The sequence below is a fragment of the Phyllobates terribilis genome, unplaced genomic scaffold, assembly GCF_046119375.1.
Source record: "Phyllobates terribilis strain yellow unplaced genomic scaffold, ASM4611937v1 Scaffold_56__1_contigs__length_8794411, whole genome shotgun sequence".
Lineage (NCBI taxonomy): Eukaryota > Metazoa > Chordata > Amphibia > Anura > Dendrobatidae > Phyllobates > Phyllobates terribilis.
Window position 1 is genome coordinate 8,428,760 of NW_027362816.1, and position 23,680 is coordinate 8,452,439.

At 42.1% G+C, this 23,680-nt stretch overlaps 1 protein-coding gene across 1 annotated transcript in view; it reads right to left on the reverse strand.

Moving 5' to 3' along the window:
* Positions 1–651: 651 nt before the first annotated feature.
* LOC141192298 (oocyte zinc finger protein XlCOF29-like) overlaps positions 652–23,680 on the reverse strand; it is a 303,763-nt gene continuing 280,734 nt past the window's right edge. Inside the window, exons 2-3 of the mRNA XM_073661794.1 lie at positions 997–1,145; positions 652–867 (exon numbers count right to left, since the gene is read on the reverse strand). Coding sequence (XP_073517895.1) covers positions 652–867; positions 997–1,074 — 294 coding nt within the window. The 5' untranslated portion in view covers positions 1,075–1,145. The remainder of the gene's footprint in view (positions 868–996; positions 1,146–23,680) is intronic.

Consider the following 23,680-nt stretch of genomic DNA (forward strand, 5'->3'; position numbering starts at 1 on the left):
GTGGTTACTACTCACCTGTAAGGTTATCTGTAGGAATCATCTCTTTACACAGCTCATCACCCCTCACATATGTCTCTGTAGTATCAATATGGGTCAGATCTTCACCCTAAAACAAATATTGTAAAAGTCACAGACAGATGGAGAAGTCCCATCTATGATCAGCTCTAATCCTGCCATCTCCACCGTTCTCATTATACAAGTATAAAACATATAATACTGGTAGATAAAACAAGACTGAGCACAAGACCTTCACAGTCGTCTACACATCATAGGGGAGATCTCATGACACCTTCTCTCCATCTACCTGATGATCCCGAGGAACATTGGGATCTTCTTGTTCACAGTCCTGTGGAAGAAGAGGACGGGGACATCTCTCTGGTGTTGTCCTCTTACTGGATAGATCTGGAGGAAACACATACAGGGACTGAATTAATTCTTTACATACAGATAATTATAGGCCGTGTGTATTTAGTCCTATTACCTGGTGATGTGAGGGGCTGGGGAACCTCCATCATGACGTCCTTGTACAGATCTTTGTGTCCTTCTAAATACTCCCACTCCTCCATGGAGAAATAAATGGCGACATCCTGAAACCTTATAGGAACCTGACACATACAATGATACCGTCATCCCACCGATCCCTTCATAGCGTTACTGTATAATATCCCTGCATCCCAGCAGTGTCACCTCTCCAGTCAGCAGCTCAATCATCTTGTAGGTGAGTTCTAGGATCTTCTGGCGATTGATGTTCTCATGCATCAGGGGGTGAGATGGAGGCCCAATGATTGGGCTCTGGGGTCTCACCCATCCCTCAGACACAGGGGCCTGACAACGCTCACTAGAGGTCTTCTTCACTACTGTGTAATCCTGGTTATGGAGAGACACATTAATAAATCTCCCTCCAGACATTTCCAGAGTCCTCACCTCTCCAGTTCTGTCCATCTGTTATTCCCATAGATAAGAATGATGTAATGTGACGTCATCAGAATCTCTCACCTCTCCAGTAAGCCGGAAGAGGATCTCTAGGGTGAGGTGTAATATCCTCTCCACCATCTTGTCTTTGTCCATTTCCATCTTTGATGGATAAATCAGGAAAATTCTCTTGTATAGAAGATTTTACTGAGAGGATCCGATATTGTAGAGACCTGAATGAGAAGATGATGAGCCTATGTAACATCATAAAAATCCTGTGTAATAATACAATTACTGGAGATAATCAGGGAAACATATGAGGAGATTTATAATTTTACAGTATTTAGTTTTCTTCTTTACATCTAGTAATAAAACCTATATACACTGCTCAAAAAAAAATAAAGGGAACACTCAAATAACACATCCTAGATCTGAATGAATGAAACATTCTCATTAAATACGTTGTTCTGTACAAAGTTGAATGTGCTGACAACAAAATCACACAAAAATCATCAATGGAAATCAAATTTATTAACCAATGGAGGCCTGGATTTGGAGTCACCCCCAAAATTAAAGTGGAAAAACACACTACAGGCTGATCCAACTTTGATGTAATGTCCTTAAAACAAGTCAAAATGAGGCTCAGTAATGTGTGTGGCCTCCACGTGTCTGTATGACCTCCCTACAATGCCTGGGCATGCTCCTGATGAGGTTGCGGATGGTCTCCTGTGGGATCTCCTCTCAGACTGGACTAAAGCATCCGCCAACTTCTGGACAGTCTGTGGTGCAACGTGACCTTGGTGGATGGAGCGAGACAGGATGTCACAGATGTGCTCAATCGGATTCAGGTCTGGGGAACGGGCGGGCCAGTGAGCACAACCCCCATCTGTGGACATCGGGCCCTCCTACCACCCTCATGGAGTCGGTTTCTAATTGATTGTGCAGACACATGCACATTTGTTGCCTGCTGGAGGTCATTTTGCAGGGCTCTGGCAGTGCTCCTCCTTGCACAAAGGCAGAGGTAGCGGTCCTGCTGCTGGGTTGTTGCCCTCCTACGGCCCCCTCCACATCTCCTGGTGTACTGGCCTGTCTCCTAGTAGCGGCTCCAGCCTCTGGACACTACGCTGACAGACACAGCAAACCTTCTTGCCACAGCTCGCATTGATGTTCCATCCTGGATGAGCTGCACTACCCGAGCAACTTCTGTGGGTTGTAGAGTCCGTCTCATGCTACCACGAGTATGAAAACACAGCCAACATTCAAAAGTGACCAAAACATCAGCCAGAAACCATTGGTACTGAGATATGGTCTGTGGTTCCCACCTGCAGAAACACTCCTTTATTGAGTGTGTCTTGATAATTGCCAATAATTTCCATCTATTGTCTATTCCATTTGCACAGCAGCATGTGAAATTGATTGTCAATCAGTGTTGCTTCCTAAGTGGACAGTTTGATTTCACAGAAGTTTGATTTACTTGGAGTTATATTCCGTTGTTTAAAAAGTGTTCCCTTTATTTTTTTCAGCAGTCTATTTTAGGCCACAGACAACAAGCAGTTTCTTCCTTGGAGTCTGCAGCTGAACAAGTTTCTCATAGACTCATCTTCCATAATGCTAATTCTCGTCTCACTTATGGACACTAGAATCGGTATTAGCAATACTGCAGGAGATATTCATTACACGTGACATGAGAAATAACTACTTCATAATCAGGACGGCATCTTCATTTTCTACTACGGCTCTAGAAACATATTGGGCCAGAATCCGTCACCGACTACATCACCAACAGTCGTCTATATGAAGGTTTCCCGTCTTCCCCGTACTGTAATCTTGTATCATATGATCTCATGGCTGATTCACACACAGAAGTTTGAGGCTTTTATACACTGTGTTCCAAATTATTATGCAAATAATATTTTCTCAGATTTTCCCAAATTACCTATATGAATTGCAGTCATTGTAATTTTCCAGTCAAATAACTATTAGAGTACAATTGAAAGGTTTTTGTACAAACTGCCTATGATAACAGTATATTTTTAAAAAAATTAAAAACTCAAACTGCACTCAAAATGCATGTTCCAAATTATTATGCACAGCAGAGTTTTTAACCTTTTCATTTTAATAAAGAACAAAAAAATGGTCATTTTTGAAATTATAAGCATTAGCAGGTTATTACACACTGAAATCAAACAGTTTTCAACTCAAAACTTTATTCTAGGTGATGTTACATTTGCACATAGGACCCTTTGTTCGAAAGGAGCTCCTGAACTCTCTCATCCATTGAATTGGTCAGGTTTTGGATGGTTTCTGCTTTAATTGTTAATACTCTCCCAGAGCTGTTGCTTAGATGTGAACTGCCTCCCGCCATCATAGACACTCCTTTTGATGATGCTCCAGAGGTTCTCAATGGGGTTGAGGTCAGGGGAGCATGGGTGCCACACCATAAGTTTGTCCCCTTTTATGCCCATAGCAGCCAGAGATGCAGATGTGTTATGTGCAGCATGAGACGGGGCATTATCATGCATGAAATGATCTTGATGGTCCAGATGGATGGAGTGGAGGATGGCTGGTTGATGGACACCCCATGCAAACACGGCTACGGCGCTAACAAGGAGGAGGTGGAGTAATGTTTTGGGCTGGAATCATGGGGAGAGAGATTGTCGGCCCTTTTAGGATCCCTGAAGGGGTAAAGATGAACTCCATAATGTATGTTGAGTTTCTCAAACAGCACTTCCTTCCATGGTTCAAGAAGAAGAACCGTGCATTCCGCAGCAAGATCATTTTCATGCATGATAATGCCCCGTCTCATGCTGCACATAACACATCTGCATCTCTGGCTGCTATGGGCATAAAAGGGGACAAACTTATGGTGTGACCCCCATGCTCCCCTGACCTCAACCCCATTGAGAACCTCTGGAGCATCATCAAAAGGAGTGTCTATGATGGCGGGAGGCAGTTCACATCTAAGCAACAGCTCTGGGAGGGTATTCTGTCCTCATGCAAAACAATTGAAGCAGAAACCATCCAAAACCTGACAAATTCAATGGACGAGAGAGTTCAGAAGCTCCTTTCGAACAAGGGGTCCTATGTGCAAATGTAACATCACCTAGAATAAAGTTTCGAGATGAAAACTGTTTGATTTCAGTTTGTAATAACCTGCTAATGCTTATAATTTCAAAAATGACCATTTTTTTGTTCTTTATTAAAATGAAAAGGTTGAAAACTCTGCTGTGCATAATAATTTGGAACATGCATTTTGAGTGCAGTTTGAGTTTTTTATTTTTTAAAAAATATACTGTTATCATAGGCAGTTTGTACAAAAACCTTTCAATTGTACTCTAATAGTTATTTGACTGGAAAATTACAATGACTGCAATTCATATAGGTAATTTGGGAAAATCTGAGAAAATATTATTTGCATAATAATTTGGAACACAGTGTAAAAGCTTTTTTGTTTACACAAACATCATGGACAGAAATTATTTGATACCTAAGTCTCCATGTACATTGTTTTATGGTGTTTATTTCTTGGCTTAGGCTTTCCTATGTTACAAGAAAGACACCAGCAGAAATAGTAAAACATGCAAAAAGCACAAGACAAGTTTAAGGGCAGTGGTACCAAATACTAATGAAATGTATGTAATGTTTTAACTTTGCAGTAAGTAATAAAAAATGCCTTAAAACATTCTCTCTCATTTGGCAAATATTAAAAATTATGGTAAATGATGGTAATCCTAATTGACCTAAAACGGGAAAGGTTTATTCTGATTTCATGTCAGGTATTGAGAAAAACATGCATATGTGTCTTTATATAGTGTATGTAAACTTCTAGTTTCAACTGTACATCAAGAGAATGTCAAGAGTGTACAAAACAGTCATCAAAGCAAAAGGTGGCTACTTTGAAGAACCTAGAATATAAGACATATTTTCAGTTGTTCCACACTTTTTTGTTAAGTATATAATTCCACATGTGTTAATTCATAGTTTTGATGCCTTCAGTGTGAATGTACAATTTTCATAGTCATGAAAATACAGAAAAATCTTTAAATGAGAAGGCGTGTCCAAACTTTTGGTCTGTACTGTATCTATAAATATATACTGTATATCTGGTGGAGTCATATCTCCCGACTCTGCAGACCGCATGCGGCTGCTGTACTTGGCAGGCACGGACCAGATGGTATGGAGATTAATGAGGGAAACTAAAGTCCAAAGGCAAACTTTTCCACACTTAACAAGAACTTGATGAGAAGTATAAACATCAGATAGCAGGCACAACACTTTATGAATGTTTCTTCTGCATTATGCAGAGTCAGGAACTTTCTTGTTACATTTGGCAGTACATAACTTTTCTTACAAGCTACATCAGTGCAGCAAACCATTATGGGAAGGCTTATCATCCCCAGTGGGGACCATACGGGTCAAGATGTGTGCCTCTGAGAGCTACTCACAGCTCCCAGTTGATTTGTGAGGACCTCACTGGCTGAGGTGCATCGGTACAACTCCACACTAGTAGTCTCAAAGTACATTCGATGAGGGCCACACACTACTGTGGCACTGCATCTTCAGCTCTACCTAGGAGAACTCAAGTCCCAGTTAGGCAACACTGTAGCTTTCTCTCTAGTATAGACAATTGTTGGTTTAAATTCTGTTAGTATAAGATAAGGAATCCTTCCTTAACTTAATCACCCTTTAATTAGTCCTTCTGCCACCCATGGCATACCTTTTAAGGTTGGCCTCCTGATCTCAGCTAAGGGCCTCATCCTGCTCTTTTTCTCCGCTACGCTCCCTACCTGGAATCTGGATTCCCACTGCCATTATATCTTTGCTTTCCTTCAGAACGTACTATCTGATGTCCCACTGGCACACAACACCATATCAATTCAAGTCTGCAACCAGATAGAACAAAGGTTTGTATTTCTCACTCACATCCCTATCTGACTCATCAACAGGAATCTGTTCTCCTGTGTGCCCATGTATATCAGAATGAGGGCTCTCACACAAGATTGTCCCTCAGCACCTCCACAGTATTATGGCCACAACAGCCTGCTACACAAAATGAGGAATTCCACTCAGTATGAGAGCCCCCCAGTCCTTCACTTAATATAATGCCCACACAATTACTGGTATTTAAAAAAAACAAAAAAAAAAAACACACAAACACACACACACTACTCAACCAAAGCCATTCCCGAGGTGCGCTGCTCTGGTCTCTGCAGTGTGAGTTTTGAGTATCCATACTACAGGTGTGATGTAGTGACGTCATCTGCACCAATAACAGAGCTAAATGGGTATTTATTAATTACCCGTGGGGTACTCATTGAGGAGGATGGTACCAAATTGGTAGTGTAGGGGGCAGTATTGTGGGAACCCCCCCATCAAATTAAAATCTTAAACCTTTATTATTATATATATATACACACACACACACACACACACACACACACACACACACACACACACACACACACACACACACACACACACAGTACAGACCAAAAGTTTGGACACACCTCATTTTAAGATTTTTCTGTATTTTCATGACTATGAAAATTGTACATTCACACTGAAGGCATCAAAACTATGAATTAACACATGTGGAATTATATACTTAACAAAAAAGTGTGAAACAACTGAAAATATGTCTTATATTCTAGGTTCTTCAAAGTAGCCACCTTTTGCTTTGATGACTGCTTTGCACACTCTTGGCATTCTCTTGATGAGCTTCAAGAGGTCGTCACCGGAAATGGTTTTCACTTCACAGGTGTGCCCTGTCAGATTTAATAAGTGGGATTTCTTGCCTTATAAATGGAGTTGGGACCATCAGTTGTGTTGTGCAGAAGTCAGGTGGATACACAGCTGATAGTCCTACTGAATAGACAGTTAGAATTTGTATTATGGCAAGAAAAAAGCAGCTAAGTAAAGAAAAACGAATGGCCATCATTACTTTAAGAAATGAAGGTCAATCAGTGCGAAAAATTGGGAAAACTTTGAAAGTGTCCCCAAGTGCAGTTGCAAAAACCATCAAGCGCTACAAAGAAACTGGCTCACATGAGGACCGCCCCAGGAAAGGAAGACCAAGAGTCACCTCTGCTTCTGAGGATAAGTTTATCCGAGTCACCAGCCTCAGAAATCGCAGGTTAACAGCAGCTTAGATTAGAGACCAGGTCAATGCCACACAGAGTTCTAGCAGCAGACACATCTCTACAACAACTGTTAAGAGGAGACTTTGTGCAGCAGGTCTTCATGGTAAAATAGCTGCTAGAAAACCACTGCTAAAGACAGGCAACAAGCAGAAGAGACTTGTTTGGGCTAAAGAACACAAGGAATGGACAATAGACCAGTGGAAATCTGTGCTTTGGTCTGAGGAGTCCAAATTTGAGATTTTTGGTTCCAATCACCGTGTCTTTGTGCGAAGCAGAAAAGGTGAACGGATGGACTCTACATGCCTGGTTCCCACCGTGAAGCATGGAGGAGGAGGTGTGATGGTGTGGGGGTGCTTTGCTGGTGACACTGTTGGGGATTTATTCAAAATTGAAGGCATACTGAACCAGCATGGCTACCACAGCATATTGCAGCGACATGCTATTCCATCCGGTTTGCGTTTAGTTGGACCATCATTTAGTTTTCAACAGGACAATGACCCCAAACACACCTCCAGGCTGTGTAAGGCCTATTTGACCAAGAAGGAGAGTGATGGGGTGCTACGCCAGATGACCTGGCCTCCACAGTCACCAGACCTGAACCCAATTGAGATGGTTTGGGGTGAGCTGGACTGCAGAGTGAAGGCAAAAGGGCCAACAAGTGCTAAGCATCTCTGGGAACTCCTTCAAGATTGTTGGAAGACCATTTCCGGTGACTACCTCTTGAAGCTCATCAAGAGAATGCCAAGAGTGTGCAAAGCAGTCATCAAAGCAAAAGGTGGCTACTTTGAAGAACCTAGAATATAAGACATATTTTCAGTTGTTTCACACTTTTTTGTTAAGTATATAATTCCACATGTGGTAATTCATAGTTTTGATGCCTTCAGTGTGAATGTACAATTTTCATAGTCATGAAAATACAGAAAAATCTTTAAATTAGAAGGTGTATCCAAACTTTTGGTCTGTACTGTATATATATAAAAAAAGCAGTAGTATTTACCTGCTCAGTTCTTCAGATCTAATGCACTACCAGGATGTAGCAAACCCATATAACAAAGATGGTGGCTGTAAAGATCTGAGGTTGTGGGTTGTAAGCAATCACCTAGGCAGGTTAACGATGCAACAATATTTTATTGATCCCAACCATGGTAATAAAGCAATTCCAGGTAAATGGCCAAAACACAGTTCTCTCAGTCCTCAAGTTCCCAATCTGGGTTCAGAAGTTCCACTGGCTTTGTATAAGGCCATACTCACTGTCTCCCAACTTTTGGTTGGCCCACAGATTTCGTATCTCCAGCCAGTATAGTCTGTAGCCACAGTCCATGATCCTCTAGACGGCAGATACAACGATGAAAGCACAGGTATCCAGTAGCAGCAGTCCTTTTAAGAAAGTGTAAATCCAAACGACATAATCCATAATGGTAACAGCGGCAATACAGGTGCAATATACCGATGAGACAATCACTCACAACCTACCATTTCATGGAGGGGGTGTCTGCTTAGTATTAGAATTGCACATGAAAGGACTTGCATAGGGCGCTGTTCACACCTGGGTAGTGCACAGTATCCGGCTTACAGCCTATTAGTTACACCCCTACTATAAGATTAGGCGCGGCATCCGGTACTATCTAAGTGCACCCCATGAGAACAGACACCCTAGTTTAGGGAATAAAAAAGTGCAAAAATGCATATATAATATATGACATATTGGCCGATATTTTGACCAAAATACGCAAGCTTGTAATCCGTGTCAAGGGTCCTCATGCTTATGAGTCCCTACGCTAAACATAAAACGCAAAGCCACAGTAAGAAGAATTAATTTTTTTTTCTTTTTTTCTTGAATTTTGGGGGAATTTTAATTCTTCTTATTATGGCTTTGTTTTTTGACCAAAAAATAAAAAAGTTATTGCTGTGGGAAGAAGGGGAGCAAAAAACGAAAAATGGCCCGGTCATGAAGGGGTTAACACTACCAAAATTACAAGCTTACAAGCTCAATGGCTTGAAGTGGATGTACTGTATATAAACAGATGTAAACAATGAATGATTGATACAGTCACTACCTTACCCAATTCCTTACCTAAACTAAGCTGATGCTGCCAAAAAGAGGAGGTTGGCACCCTAAGGAACGCCAATTGTGTCCCTCAGAAGCCCTATAGAACGTATAATTAGCACATACACACACACACACACACACACACACACTATATTATACAGTGGGGAAAAAGTATATAGTCAGCCACCAATTGTGCAAGTTCTCCCACTTAAAAAGATGAGAGAGGCCTGTAATTGACATCATAGGTCGACCTCAACTATGAGAGACAAAATGAGAAAACAAATCCTGAAAATCACATTGTCTGATTTGTAAAGAATTTTTTTTCATATTTTGGTGGAAACTAAGTATTTGGTCAATTACAAAAGTTCATCTCAATACTTTGTTAGATATCCTTTGTCGGCAATGACAGAGGTCAAACGTGTTCTGTAAGTCTTCACAAGGTTGGCAAACACTGTTGCTGGTATGTTGGCCCATTCCTCCATGCACATCTCCTCTAGAGCAGTGATGTTTTGGGGCTGTCGCTGGGCAACACAGACTTTCAACTCCCTCCAAAGGTGTTCTATAGGGTTTAGATCTGGAGACTGGCTAGGCCAGTCCAGGACCATGAAAAGTTTCTTACAAAGTCACTCCTTCATTGCCCTTGCGGTGTGCTTCGAATCATTGTCATGCTGAAAGACCCAGCCACGTTTCATCTCCAATGCCCTTGCTGATGGAAGGAGGTTTGCACTCAAAATTTCACGATACATGGCCCCATTCATTCTTTCATCTGCACGGATCAGTCGTCCTGGTCCCTTGGCAGAGAAACAGCCCCAAAGCATGATGTTTCCACCCCCATGCTTCACAGTAGGTATGGTGTTCTTTGGATGCAACTCAGCATTCTTTCTCCTCCAAACACGACGAGTTGTGCTTCTACCAAACAGTTCTACTTTGGTTTTATCTGACCATATGACATTCTCCCAATACTCTTCTGGATCATCCAAATGCTCTCTAGCAAACTTCAGAAGGGCCTGGACATGTAATGGCTTAAGCAGGGGAACATGTCTGGCACTGCAGGATCTGAGTCCCTGGCGGCGTAGTGTGTTACTGAAGGTAGCCTGTGTAACGTTGGTCCCAGCTCTCTGCAGGTCATTCACTAGGTCCCCCCCGTGTGGTTCTGGGATTTTTGCTCACCGTTCTTGAGATCATTTTGACCCACGGGGTGAGATCTCGTGTGGAGCCCCAGATCAAGGGAGATTATCAGTGGTCTTGTAAGTCTTCTATTCCTAATTATTGCTCCCACAGTTGATTTCTTCACACCAAGTTGCTTGCCTATTGCAGATTCAGTCTTCCCAGCCTGGTGCGAGGCTACACTTTTGTTTCTGGAGTCCTTCAACAGGTCTTTGGTCTTCACCATAGTGGAGTCTGGAGTGTGACTGTTTGAGGTTGTGGACAGGTGTCTTTTATACTGATAACAAGTTCAAACAGGTGCCAGTACTACAGCTATGAGTGGAGGACAGAGGAGCCGCTTAAAGAAGAAATTAGAGGTCTGTGAGAGCCAGAAATCTTGCTTGTTTGTAATTGACCAAATATTTATTTTCCACCAAAATTTGAAAAAAATTTCTTTCCAAATCAGACAATGTGATTTTCAGGATTTGTTTTCTCATTTTGTCTCTCATAGTTGAGGTCTACCTATGATGTCAATTACAGGCCTCTCTCATATTTTTAAGTGGGAGAACTTGCACAATTGGTGGCTGTCTAAATACTTTTTTTCCCCACTGTATATATACAGTGGGTATGAAAAGTATTCAGGCCCCTTTACTTTTTTCAATCTGTTTCATTGCAGCCATTTGGTAAATTCTAAAAAGTTCATTTTTTTCTCATTAAAGTACAGTCTGCACCCCATCTTGACTGAAAAAAAACAGAAATGTAGAATTGTTTGCAAATTTATTAAAGAAAAACTGAAATATCACATGGTCATAAGTATTCAGACCCTTTGCTCAGACACTCATATTTAAGTAACATGCTGTCCATTTCCTTATGATCCTTCTTGAGATGGTTCTAATCCTTCATTGGACTCCAGCTGTGATTAATTAAACTGATAGGACTTGATTTGGAAAAGCACACACCTGTCAATATAAGACCTCACAGCTCACAGTGCATGTCAGACCAAATGAGAATCATGAGCTCAAAAGGAACTGCCCAAGGAGCTCAGAGACAGAATTGTGACAAGGCACAGATCTGGCCAAGGTTACAAAATAATTTCTGCTTTACTCAAGGTTCCCAAGAGCACAATGACCTCCATAATCCTTAAATGGAAGAAGTTTGGGACCACCAGAAGTCTTCCTAGACCTGGCCGTCTAGCCAAACTGAGCAATCGTGGGAGAAGAGCCTTGGTGAGAGAGGTAAAGAAGAACCCCAAGATCACTGTGGCTTAGCTCCAGAGATGCAGTAGGGAGATGGGAGAAAGGCCCACAAAGTTAACTATCACTGCAGCCCTCCACCAGTTGGGCCTTTATGGCAGAGTGGCCCAACGGAAGCCTCTCCTCGGGGAAAGACATATGAAAGCCTGCATAGAGTTTGCTCAAAAACACATGAAGGACTTCCAGATTATGAGATATAAAATTCTCTGGTCTGATGAGATGAAGATAGAACTTTTTGGTGATAATTCTAAGCGGTATGTGTGGAGAAAACCAGGCACTGCTCATCACCTGCCCAATACAATACCAACAGTGAAACATGGTGGTGGCAGCATCATGCAATGGGGGTGGTTTTTTTGCAGCTGCAGGGACAGGACGACTGTTTGCAATTGAAGGAAACAAGAATGCGGCCACGTACAGAGATATCCTGGATGAAAACCTCTTCCAGAGTGCTCTGGACCTCACACTTGGTGGAAAGTTCACCTTTCAACAAGACATTGACCCTAAGCACACAGCTAAAATAACAAAAGGAGTGGCTTCAGAACAACTCTGTGACCATTCTTGACAGGCCCAGCCAGAGCCCTGACCTAAACCCAATTGAGCATCTCTGGAGAGAACTGAAAATGGCTGTCCACCAACGTTCACCATCCAACCTGACAGAACTGGAGAGGATCTGCAAGGAAGAATGGCAGAGGATCCCCAAATCCAGGTGTGAAAACCTTGTTGCATCATTCCCAAGAAGACTCATGGCTGTACTAGCTCAAAAGGGTGCTTCTACTCAATACTAAGCAAAGGGTCTGAATACTGATGACCATGTGATATTTAAGTTTTTCATTTTTAATAAATTTGCAAAAATGTCTACATTTCTGTTTTTTTTCAGTCAAGATGGGGTGCAGAATGTACTTTAATGAGAAAAAAAATGAACTTTTTAGAATTTAGCAAATGGCTGCAATGAAACAAAGAGTAAAAAATTTAAAGGGGTCTGAATACTTTCCGTACTCACTCCACAGAAGGGCTAAAAATCCAGCACGAAATCCAGGTAATGTGAAAAAGTTAAAACAAGACAATGGGACTTAGGAGTCACAATAACATGTTTCGAACTCAGATGTTCTTAGTCATATTGTGACCCATATCCAAAGAAACCAACGTCAAATTTTTAGGATTTTATCCTATTCAGTCCAGATCTGATTCAATGGATATTTTTCAGGATGTTGTGCAGCGAGAGTTAACCGGTTCAGGACCGCCCACTGTACATAAACGTCGGCGCTGCCTGGGCTCTGTGCAGCGCCGACGTTTAAAAACGGTGGGTGGTCCCGCAGCGCTCAGGACCCCCAGGGTCCTGCTAGCGCTGCGGTACCGGTTCAGAGCGATAGCTCTGACATGTGGCATCATGGGGACCTGATTGGATCAGGTCCCCATGATGTTAACCTGTTCCTATCTTCTAGATGCCGCGATCCATAGCGATCGCGGCATTTAAAAGATAGGGACAGCCGGTGGTCGGCGATCGGGACCCCCCACATACCTGTCAGCGGCGGGGATCCCGATGCTGTGACCTCTGACATCATCGAGACCTGATTGGCTCAGGTCTCGATGATGTCAGCGTCACACCAGCCAATCAGAGAGATCACCAGGGAAGTTTGTTTTAGCAACAAACTTTCCCGGGCGATCTGCCTGATAAATGCAGTTTCTCCTCCGATCTCAGTGAGAGAGCAGAGGAGAAACAGTGTGACAAGAGCTGTCAGCCTTGCCACTGTGAAAGTAAAAAAAAAATAAAATAAAAAAGAAAGTAAGAGTTAGGGTTAGTGAGTCTGTCAGATCAGTCAGTCCTGTCAGATCAGTCCAGTCAGATCTGTCAGTCCTGTCAGATCTGTCAGTCCTGTCAGTCAGTCAGTCCTGTCAGATCTGTCAGTCAGTCAGTCCTGTCAGTCAGTCAGTCCTGTCAGTCAGTCAGTCCTGTCAGTCAGTCAGTCCTGTCAGTCAGTCAGTCCTGTCAGTCAGTCAGTCCTGTCAGTCAGTCAGTCCTGTCAGTCAGTCAGTCCTGTCAGTCAGTCAGTCCTGTCAGTCAGTCAGTCCTGTCAGTCAGTCAGTCCTGTCAGTCCTGTCAGTCAGTCAGTCCTGTCAGTCCTGTCAGTCCTGTCAGTCCTGTCAGTCCTGTCAGTCAGTCAGTCCTGTCAGTCAGTCCTGTCAGATCTGTCAGTCAGTCAGTCCTGTCAGATCTGTCAGTCAGTCAGTCCTGTCAGATCTGTCAGTCAGTCAGTCCTGTCAGATCTGTCAGTCAGTCCTGTCAGATCTGTCAGTCAGTCAGTCCTGTCAGATCTGTCAGTCAGTCAGTCCTGTCAGATCTGTCAGTCAGTCAGTCCTGTCAGATCTGTCAGTCAGTCAGTCCTGTCAGATCTGTCAGTCAGTCAGTCCTGTCAGATCTGTCAGTCAGTCAGTCCTGTCAGATCTGTCAGTCAGTCAGTCCTGTCAGATCTGTCAGTCAGTCCTGTCACATCAGTCCAGTCAGTCCTGTCACATCAGTCCAGTCAGTCCTGTCACATCAGTCCAGTCAGTCAGTCCTGTCAGATCAGTCAGTCAGTCCTGTCAGATCAGTCAGTCAGTCCTGTCAGATCAGTCAGTCAGTCCTGTCAGATCAGTCCGGTCAGTCCAGTCCGGTCCGTTCAGTCCAGTCAAAAAATATAAAAATAAAATGGCCCGTCAGACTTATACCGCAGAGGAGGTGTATGCCCTGCTGTGTTCTGACACTGATGACAGCGCAATCTCAGATGGAGATATGGATTTTGAGGGCTTTAGTAGCGGCGACACTGAGAGCCCAGAAATGAGCAGTGATTCTGTTCCATCCTCAAGCCCAAGGACCAGTACAGCAATAGGGGCAAATAGCGCTACTGGAGAAACGTCTCCAAATCAGGGAACACTGCCCAGTACAAGCGCTGTCCCTGCTACTAGTGAATTGGCGCACGCCAGTGTACAAGGGGCTTTGCCACATGATCTAGCATTTCCCAGATGGGAGGCTTCAGATTCGGCTGCTCCATTCAGCCCTGATTTCAACGCCATTCCTGGTATAAATGTGGAGGTGGAAGATTTTGGACCAATTCATTTTTTTAATTTGTTTTTTACAGACAGCTTGCTAGAGCATATTGTCGTGCAAACAAATTTATACGCGTCCCAATTCATAAGCCAGAATCCCCGATCTTACTATGCTAGGGCAAATTTATGGACACCAACTAATGTCCCGGAAATAAAAAATTTTTTAGGACTTACATTTGCCATGGGGCTTGTTAAAAAACCGAGCATTCGATCCTACTGGTCCAACCACCCTGTTCAAGCCACCCCTATGTTTTCAGTCATTCTGCCTAGGACCCGTTATGAAATGCTCATGCGGTTTTGGCATTTTAACGACAATAGTCAATGCCTGCCCAGAAATGCCCCAGAACATCACAGGTTATATAAAATTAGACCCATCATTGAAAATTTGTCAGAAAAATTCTTAAGCCTCTACACCCCAACACAAAATATTTCTATAGACGAGTCCCTTGTAAAATTCAAAGGAAGACTGCACCTCAAGCAATTTATCCCATCTAAAAGGGCAAGGTTTGGAATAAAGCTCTATAAAATGTGCGAAAGTTCAACCGGATACACATCCGCTTTTCGCATACATGAGGGGAAAGATAGCCAACTAAACCCACCAGGATGCCCTACTTATCTGGGGACATCTGGAAAAATTGTTTGGGAGCTGATAAGTCCATTTTTTCAAAAAGGCTACAATCTATATGTGGACAATTATTACACCAGCATACCCCTATTTAAAAGTCTGGTTGAACACAACATCGGGGCTTGTGGGACCATCCGTAAAAACCGTCAGGGGTTTCCACAACCATTGGTCAACCAAAAGTTTCAAAAGGGGCAGTCAGAGGCTGTACGCAACGGAGAGCTGCTTGCCCTGAAATATAGGGATAAGAGGGATATTTTTGTCCTCAGCTCGATCCACACAGATGCCACAAGGGCCACTGTAGAACTAGGATCCACCACTCCGAAGCAAAAACCTGTGTCAGTCATTGACTACAACAAACACATGGGGGGTGTGGACCTTGCAGACCAGGTTCTACAGCCATACCAGGTATCAAGAAAGTCCTATACCTGGTATAAAAAGTTGGTTATTTATTTGTTTCAGGTGGCCACATACAATTCTTTTGTGTTGTACAAAAAAGCAGGAAATTCAGATCCTTTTCTTGATTATCAAGAAAAGGTAATTGAAAATCTTGTCTTTCAAAGTGTTAGCCCCGCTCATCCATTAGAATCTGAGGATGTGAAAAGACTCACTGAGCGACATTTTATTGCACTTATTCCAGCAACGGAAACAAGAAGGAACCCCCAGAAAAGATGTCGTGTATGTACTAAGAGAGGAATGAGGCGTGATACCCGCTACTATTGCCCACAATGCCCATCATTGCCAGCCTTATGCGTCACTGACTGCTTTAAAATCTTCCACACAGAACCACGTTTTTAAACTGTAAAAATGTATCCCAATTTGTCATTCAAACATTTGGTTCATTTAGTGAATGACACATTCGAGTAGAGCTCACTTAATTTCCAGGGGGGGTTCTCCAGAATCTAAACCTTCCATTGCGTGCTTGTTTCTGGAAATCATCCATTGAGTTAAAATGGTCACTAAACCCATAGATGAATTCCCAGAGGGGTTTCATTTCCAAAATGGGGTCACTTCAGGGGGGATTCTTTAGCTCTGGTACTCTGAAAAGTGCCAGAACAGCATAATCCCCCCTGAAGTGACCCCATTATAGAAATGACACCTCTGTGGGAATTCATCTATGGGTTTAGTGACCATTTACCTATCTACTTATTTTCCCACCACTAGATTAATTTATACAGAGGAGTAGATTGTAAAATTCGGTCACTTGTTGTGGGTTTCCTCTGTTTAGGCACCTCAGGGGCTCTCCAAATGCAACATGGCGTCCGCTATCCATTCCAGTCAAATTTCCATTCCAAAAGTCAAATGGCGCTCCTTACCTTCCAAGCCATGCCGTGCGCCCAAACAGTGGCTTTGCACCACATATGGGGTATCAGCGTGCTCAGGAGAAATTGCACAACACATTTTGGGGTCCATTTTTTCTGGCTGCCCTTGTGAAAATTAAAAATTTGAGGCTAAAGTAGCAGTTTTGTGTTAAAAATGTGTTTTTTTATTTTCACGCTTCAACATTATAAAATTCTGTGAAGCCCCTGGGGGTTCAAGGTGCTCACCACACATCTAGATAAGTTCCTTGAGGGGTCTAGTTTCCAAAATGGGGTCACTTGTTGGGGGTTTCCTCTGTTTAGGCACCTCAGGGGCTCTCCAAATGCAACATGGCATCCGCTATCCATTCCAGTCAAATTTCCATTCCAAAAGTCAAATGGCGCTCCTTATCTTCCAAGCCATGCCGTGCGCCCAAACAGTGGCTTTGCACTACATATGGGGTATCAGCGTGCTCAGGAGAAATTGCACAACACATTTTGGGGTCCATTTTTTCTGGCTGCCCTTGTGAAAATTAAAAATTTGAGGCTAAAGTAGCAGTTTTGTGTTAAAAATGTGTTTTTTTATTTTCACGCTTCAACATTATAAAATTCTGTGAAGCCCCTGGGGGTTCAAGGTGCTCACCACACATCTAGATAAGTTCCTTGAGGGGTCTAGTTTCCAAAATGGGGTCACTTGTTGGGGGTTTCCTCTGTTTAGGCACCTCAGGGGCTCTCCAAATGCAACATGGCATCCGCTATCCATTCCAGTCAAATTTCCATTCCAAAAGTCAAATGGCGCTCCTTATCTTCCAAGCCATGCCGTGCGCCCAAACAGTGGCTTTGCACTACATATGGGGTATCAGCGTGCTCAGGAGAAATTGCACAACACATTTTGGCGTCCATTTTTTCTGGCTGCCCTTGTGAAAATTAAAAATTTGAGGCTAAAGTAGCAGTTTTGTGTTAAAAATGTGTTTTTTTATTTTCACACTTCAACATTATAAAATTTTGTGAAGCCCCTGGGTGTTCAAGGTGCTCACCACACATCTAGATAAGTTCCTTAAGGGGTCTAGTTTCCAAAATGGGGTCACTTGTTGGGGGTTTCCTCTGTTTAGGCACCTCTGGGGCTCTCCAAATGCAACATGGCGTCCGCTATCCATTCCAGTCAAATTTCCATTCCTAAAGTCAAATGGCGCTCCTTACCTTCCAAGCCATGCCGTGCACCCAAACAGTGGCTTTGCACCACATATGGGGTATCAGCGTGCTCAGGAGAAATTACACAACACATTTTGGGGTCCATTTTTTCTGGCTGCCCTTGTGAAAATTAAAAATTTGAGGTTAAAGTAGCAGTTTTGTGAAAAAAGTTAAATGTTCATTGTTTTCTTCCACATTCCAAAAATTCCTGTGAAGCACCTGAAGGGTTAATAAACTTCTTGAATGTGGTTTTGAGCACCTTGAGGGGTGCAGTTTTTAGAATGGTATCACTTTTGGGTATTTTCTGTCATAAAGGCTCCTCAAAGTCACTTCAAATAAGATGTGGTCCCTAAAAAAATGTTTTTGTAAATTTTGTTGTAAAAATGAGAAATCGCTGGTCAACTTTTAACCCTTATAGCTTCCTAACAAAAAAAAATTTTGGTTCCAAAATTGTGCTGATGTGAAGTAGACATGTGGGCAATGTTATTTATTAACTATTTTGTGTGATATATCTCTCTGATTAAAGGGCATGAAAATTCAAAGTTTGAAAATTGCAAAATTTTCAAAATTTTCGCCAAATTTCCGATTTTTTCACAATCAAACGCAAGTGATATCAAAGAAATTTTACCACTATCATGAAGTACAATATGTCACAAAAAAACAATCTCAGAATCAGGGGGATCCGTTGAAGCGTTCCAGAGTAATTACCTCATAAAATGACAGTGGTCAGAATTGAAAAAATTGGCCCGGTCACGAAGGCAAAAACAGGCTCTGGCGCGAAGTGGTTAAAGGTGTTGCATTCATCTCAGAATATGGGGACTGACAAGTCCAATGTGACCAAGAAAGAACGGATTGCCCTTCAAGAATTAAAATGCATGAAAGATCTTGTCATAAGAATGTCAGACAAGGGAGGAGTAGTAGTATTAACCCTTTCGCGCCAGAGTCTGTTTTCGCCTTCGTGACCAGGCCAATTTTTTCAATTCTGACCACTGTCACTTTATGAGGTAAAAACTCTGGAATGCTTCAGCGGATCCCACTGATTTTAAGATTGTTTTTTTTGTGACATAATGTACTTCATGATTGTGGTAAAATTTCTTCGATATGACTTGTGTTGTGAAAAAAATCGGAAATTTGGCACGGCAAAAATTTTGAAAATCTCACAATTTTCAAACTTCGAATTTTTATGCCCTTAAATCAGAGAGATATGTCACACAAAATAGTTAATAACATTTCTAACATGTCTACTTTACATGAGCACAATTTTGGAACCAATTTTTTTTTTGTTAGGAAGTTATAGGGGTTAAAAGTTGACCATTGATTTCTTATTTATCCAACAAATTTGCAAAACCATTTTTTAGGGACCACATTTTATTTAAAGTGACTTTGAGGGGCCTTTATGACAGAAAATACCCCAATTTGACACCATTCTAAAAACTGCACTCCTCAAGGGGTTCAAAACCACATTCTATAAGTTTATTAACCCTTCAGGTGATTCACGGGAATTTTTGGAATGTGGAAGTAAACAATGAACATTTAACTTTTTTTTCACAAAATTTTTACTTTAGACCAAATTTTTTTTTATTTTCGCAAGGGTAACAGGAAAAAATGAACTACAAAATGTGTTGTGCAATTTCTCCTGAGCACGCTGATACCCCATATGTGAGGGAAAACTACTGTGGAGGAGCATGGCAGGGCTCGGAAGGGAAGGAGCACCATTTGACTTTTTGAATGTAAAATTAGCTTAAATAATTAGTGGACACCATCTCGCGTTTGGGGAGCCCCTGATGTGCTTAAACAGTGGAAACCCCTACAAGTGACACCATTTTGGAAACTAGACCCCTCAGGGAACTTATCTATATGTGTGGTGAGCACCTTAAACCCCCAGGTGCTTCACAGAAGTTTACAATTAAGGAGTAAAAATAAAATTTTCACATTTTTCCCACAAAAATGTTTTTCAGCCCCCAATTTTACATTTTCATAAGGGTAACAGGAGAAATTGCACCATGCAGTTTGTTGTGCAATTAAGTAAGCCGATACCCCATATGTGGAGGAAAACTACTGCTTTAGCGCACGGCAGGGATTGGAAGAGGTTGCAGACACCATGTCACATTTGAAGAGTCGCTGACATGCCAAAACAGCAGAAACCCCCACAAGTGACACCATTTTGTAAATTACACCTCTTAAGGAATTCATCTAGGGGAGTAGTGAGTATTTTTTTAACCCTCAGGCGATACACAAACTTGTATAACATTGGGCTGAGTAAACGAAATTTTGCTATTTTTTTCCATTAAAATGTTGCTTTGACCACAAGTTTGCAGTTTTCAAAGAGGGTAATAAAAGAAAATGTTACACAGCTTCTCTTAAGTACATCAATACCCCATAAGTGGTCAAAAACTACTTTTCAGGCACAATGCAAAGCTCATAAGGGAAGGAGAGCCATGTTACAGTGCAGATTTTACTGTTGTGGTTTGCAGGTGACATGACCCACTGGGAGAGCCCCTGAGGTCACAGAACATGACTCAATGTTCCCATAAATGACTCCATTTTACAAAGTACACCTCTCAATGAATTCATGAATTCAACTAGGGGTGCAGTGATCATATTTACATCACGTGACAGAAATTTATAGCATTGGGCAGTGAGGAAAAAAGAATTACATTTTTACCACAAAAAAAATAGTTTTAGCCTCAGATTTTATATTTTCACACAGGGGAATGGGTAAAAATTGTGCCAAAATGTGTCACACAATTTCTTCTAAATGTGGCAATAACCCATATGTGGCTATACAGTACCGCCTAGCTATACGGCAAGACCCAGGAGGGAGGAAGTGCTATTTGACTCCTGGAGAACAAATTATTGTAGAATAGTTTGAGGACTCCATACAGAGCCCCTAAGTGCAAGAAGAGCAGAATCCCCCCTCAAGTGACCCCATTTTGGAAATTATACCCCTTTGGGAATTTACATACAGGTGTAGTGACAATTTTCACCTCATGGGTGTTTTCCAGAAACAAGCAGCAGTGTATGTTGCTGAGTGAAAATTTCAAACTGACGTTGTAGTGACTAGTACGTTGTAGTGACCAGTACGTTGTGCCCAGCTCATGCTTCTGGAGACATGCACCTGTAAATTAGGCGGGCTCTCATCGCTACAGGAATGCCAAACATGTGGACCCTAAATATAGTTTAGGCACATTGTGGGGCTCAGAAGGGACGGGAGCATTTGGACTTGTGAGCATAGAATTTTCTGAATTTCTTTTGGGGGGCAAGGGCCATTTCGCTTTTCCAGAGCCTTTGTGCTGCCAGTAACTTGAATGTCCTTTATATTTTCGTTAGATGACAGACCTGAGTGGGGACTAGCTTTTTTTTGTGGATTGAGTTGAAGCTTTTACTGGGAACATTTTACATAACGTTTATCCGGCTCTCTACACTGAGCACTTACATCAGGGTTTCCACCTAAATCTACAAGTGATGTAATTCAGATGAAACCCCCGAGGGATCCATTCACTATAGTGAGGCAGCAGAGTTACTCAGGACTCAGTCTTGGCTCTGTTTAGCGGTGTCCTTTTTTTCAGAGGTGCACAAAATTGTGGCCAACCACACTTTTACGCATGTCTAAAAAAACTGACACCGTGGGATGATAGGCTAGATGGTGTCCACGGTGCCTCCATCTGCCTCATTACAGGGAATCTTCCGTCGGGTGTGCTGTCTGAATCATGTATTTCAGAGATTTACACGGAAACCCCGGTGTAAGCGCTTAGCGCAGAATAAACATGAGCCGCACCATACTGCGTTGTTTTGGGAAGCAGAATGAACAAATTAGTAGCAGATGAAGAATTGTTTTTATTTATTTTTTACACAGTTTCTCGTGTTTTATAAGTGATTTATTCTTCAGGTCAGTGCGATTACAGTGATACCAGATTTATATCGGGTTTTTATGATTGACAGCTGTCATACACTAAAAGACGCTTTGTTTTGCAAAATCTAGTTTTTGCATCGCCATATTTTGAGAGCTATAATTTTTCCATATTTTGGCCGACAGAGTCATGTGACTGCTTGTTTTTTGCGGGACGAGTTGGTACCATTTTTTGGTATGTGACATTTTTTGATCGCTTTCTATTCTGGATTTTGGGAGGTACAATGAACAAAAAACAGCAATTCAGGATTTATTTTCTGAGGTTTTTTTTAATATCGTTCCGCGAGTGTTAAAATTGATAAGGCAGTTTTATTCTTCAGGTCAGTATGTTTACACACACATATAGTTTTTTTATGTTTTGGCGCTTTTACACAATAAAAACTATTTTATAGACAAAAGAATTGTTTTTGCATCGCTTTGTTCTGAGAGCTAAAACTGTTTTATCTTTTGGCTGATGTAGCTGTATGGCGGCTTTTTTTTTGCAGGACAAGATGACGTTTTTGGCGGTATCATTTTAATTTCCATTTAGCTTTTTGATCGTATTGTATTCCACTTTTTCTGCTCTGTTTTTTTATTTTTTACAGTGTTTACAGAAGGGGTTAATTAGTGTGACAGTTTTACAGATAGGGTTGTTCCGGACGCGGCAATACCAAATATATGTACTTTTTTTGTTTTTGTATAAATATATTGATTTATTGGTTTATTTATTTATTTTATTTTGCGATATTTATTTTTTAACAGTTTGAAAACATTTTTATACTTTTTTTTTTTTTTTTACATTTTTACTTAGTCCCTGTATGGAACTTCAATTTTTATTTTTCTTATCACTGGTCTCATGCAATGCAATAGACATGCATTGCATTGCATCAGAGCAGACAGTTTTACACAGTCAGATCTCCTGCTAGACTCAGCTGCTGGCTGATTCTAGCAGGATACCGTGCATGGCACACCAGGAAGTCATCATATGATCTCCTGCTGCCATGACAACGCCAGGTCCTATCACAGGGGCTGTCGGAAAGGTGAGTGGACGACCCCCTCCACTCTTACTATCTCCTAAATGCCGCGATCGCTATGGATCGCGGCATCTAGAAGATAGCAAAGGGTTAACATCATTGGGACCTGATCCAATCAGGTCCCGATGATGTTACCTGTCAGAGCTGTAGCTCTGCACCGCAACCACAGCGCTTGCAGGACCCTGGGGTTCCTGAGTGCTGCGAGGCCGCCGACTGTTCATAAACGTCGGCGCTGCACAGAGTCCAGCCAGCACCGATGTTTATGTACAGTGCGTGAGGCAGTGACGGGGATCGTATACAAGGGACAGTATATATATATGTGTATAGAGACCTATTAAACCCATTGAAGTGCATTGCAGTTACAGACACACCTGCGGCTGCAATGCAGCAATGAAGGTGAGCATTGACCTGGTCAGGCTATCTGGCTAAGGCAGATTAGTAAAACCCGGCAGGGCCTTCATTTCTTGGAGGAGGCTACAGGAAACCAGTGGGGTGGCTTCCTCCCTTCAACCCGGGTTTTCCAGTGGCTCTTGCCACAGGTCCTTTAAAAACTCTGCATTAAGGATTAGTGTTGTTCAGTGTTGGGATCTGCTAGGAACATAGCAGGAAAGCTTGGCGGGCCTGTGTGTAGCTGAACCCACGCCTGGGAAGGCTCTGCAGCCGTCAGTCTCTGAGCGGCCCGGAGCGGCTGTTGCCCACGGCAACCGTTGTTATAGACTTATGTTAACCCTGCTGTGAACCGGAGGACTTTCTGTTTTACCCGTGAGTGCTGAATAAAAGCTGCTTATGTTGGACTTGCTTGGGTCACTGCCTTAGTTACTGCACGGTGTGAACACCGCCGCCTTACAAGTGGGAGGTCGGGAAGCGGTTAATGGAAGCAGAGATGTATGATTTACAAATGCTGTCAGATAATACAACATATAAAAAAGTCCTAAATAATCCATTATCAAAGCTAGTTATAGATACCCATTCTATTATTCAAGAGGGTTTTGCCCTAGAGGTTATAACTGAAAAAGAAAGGGATTATTTAATTGTGGAGCAACCAATGTTGCCAGGTTTAT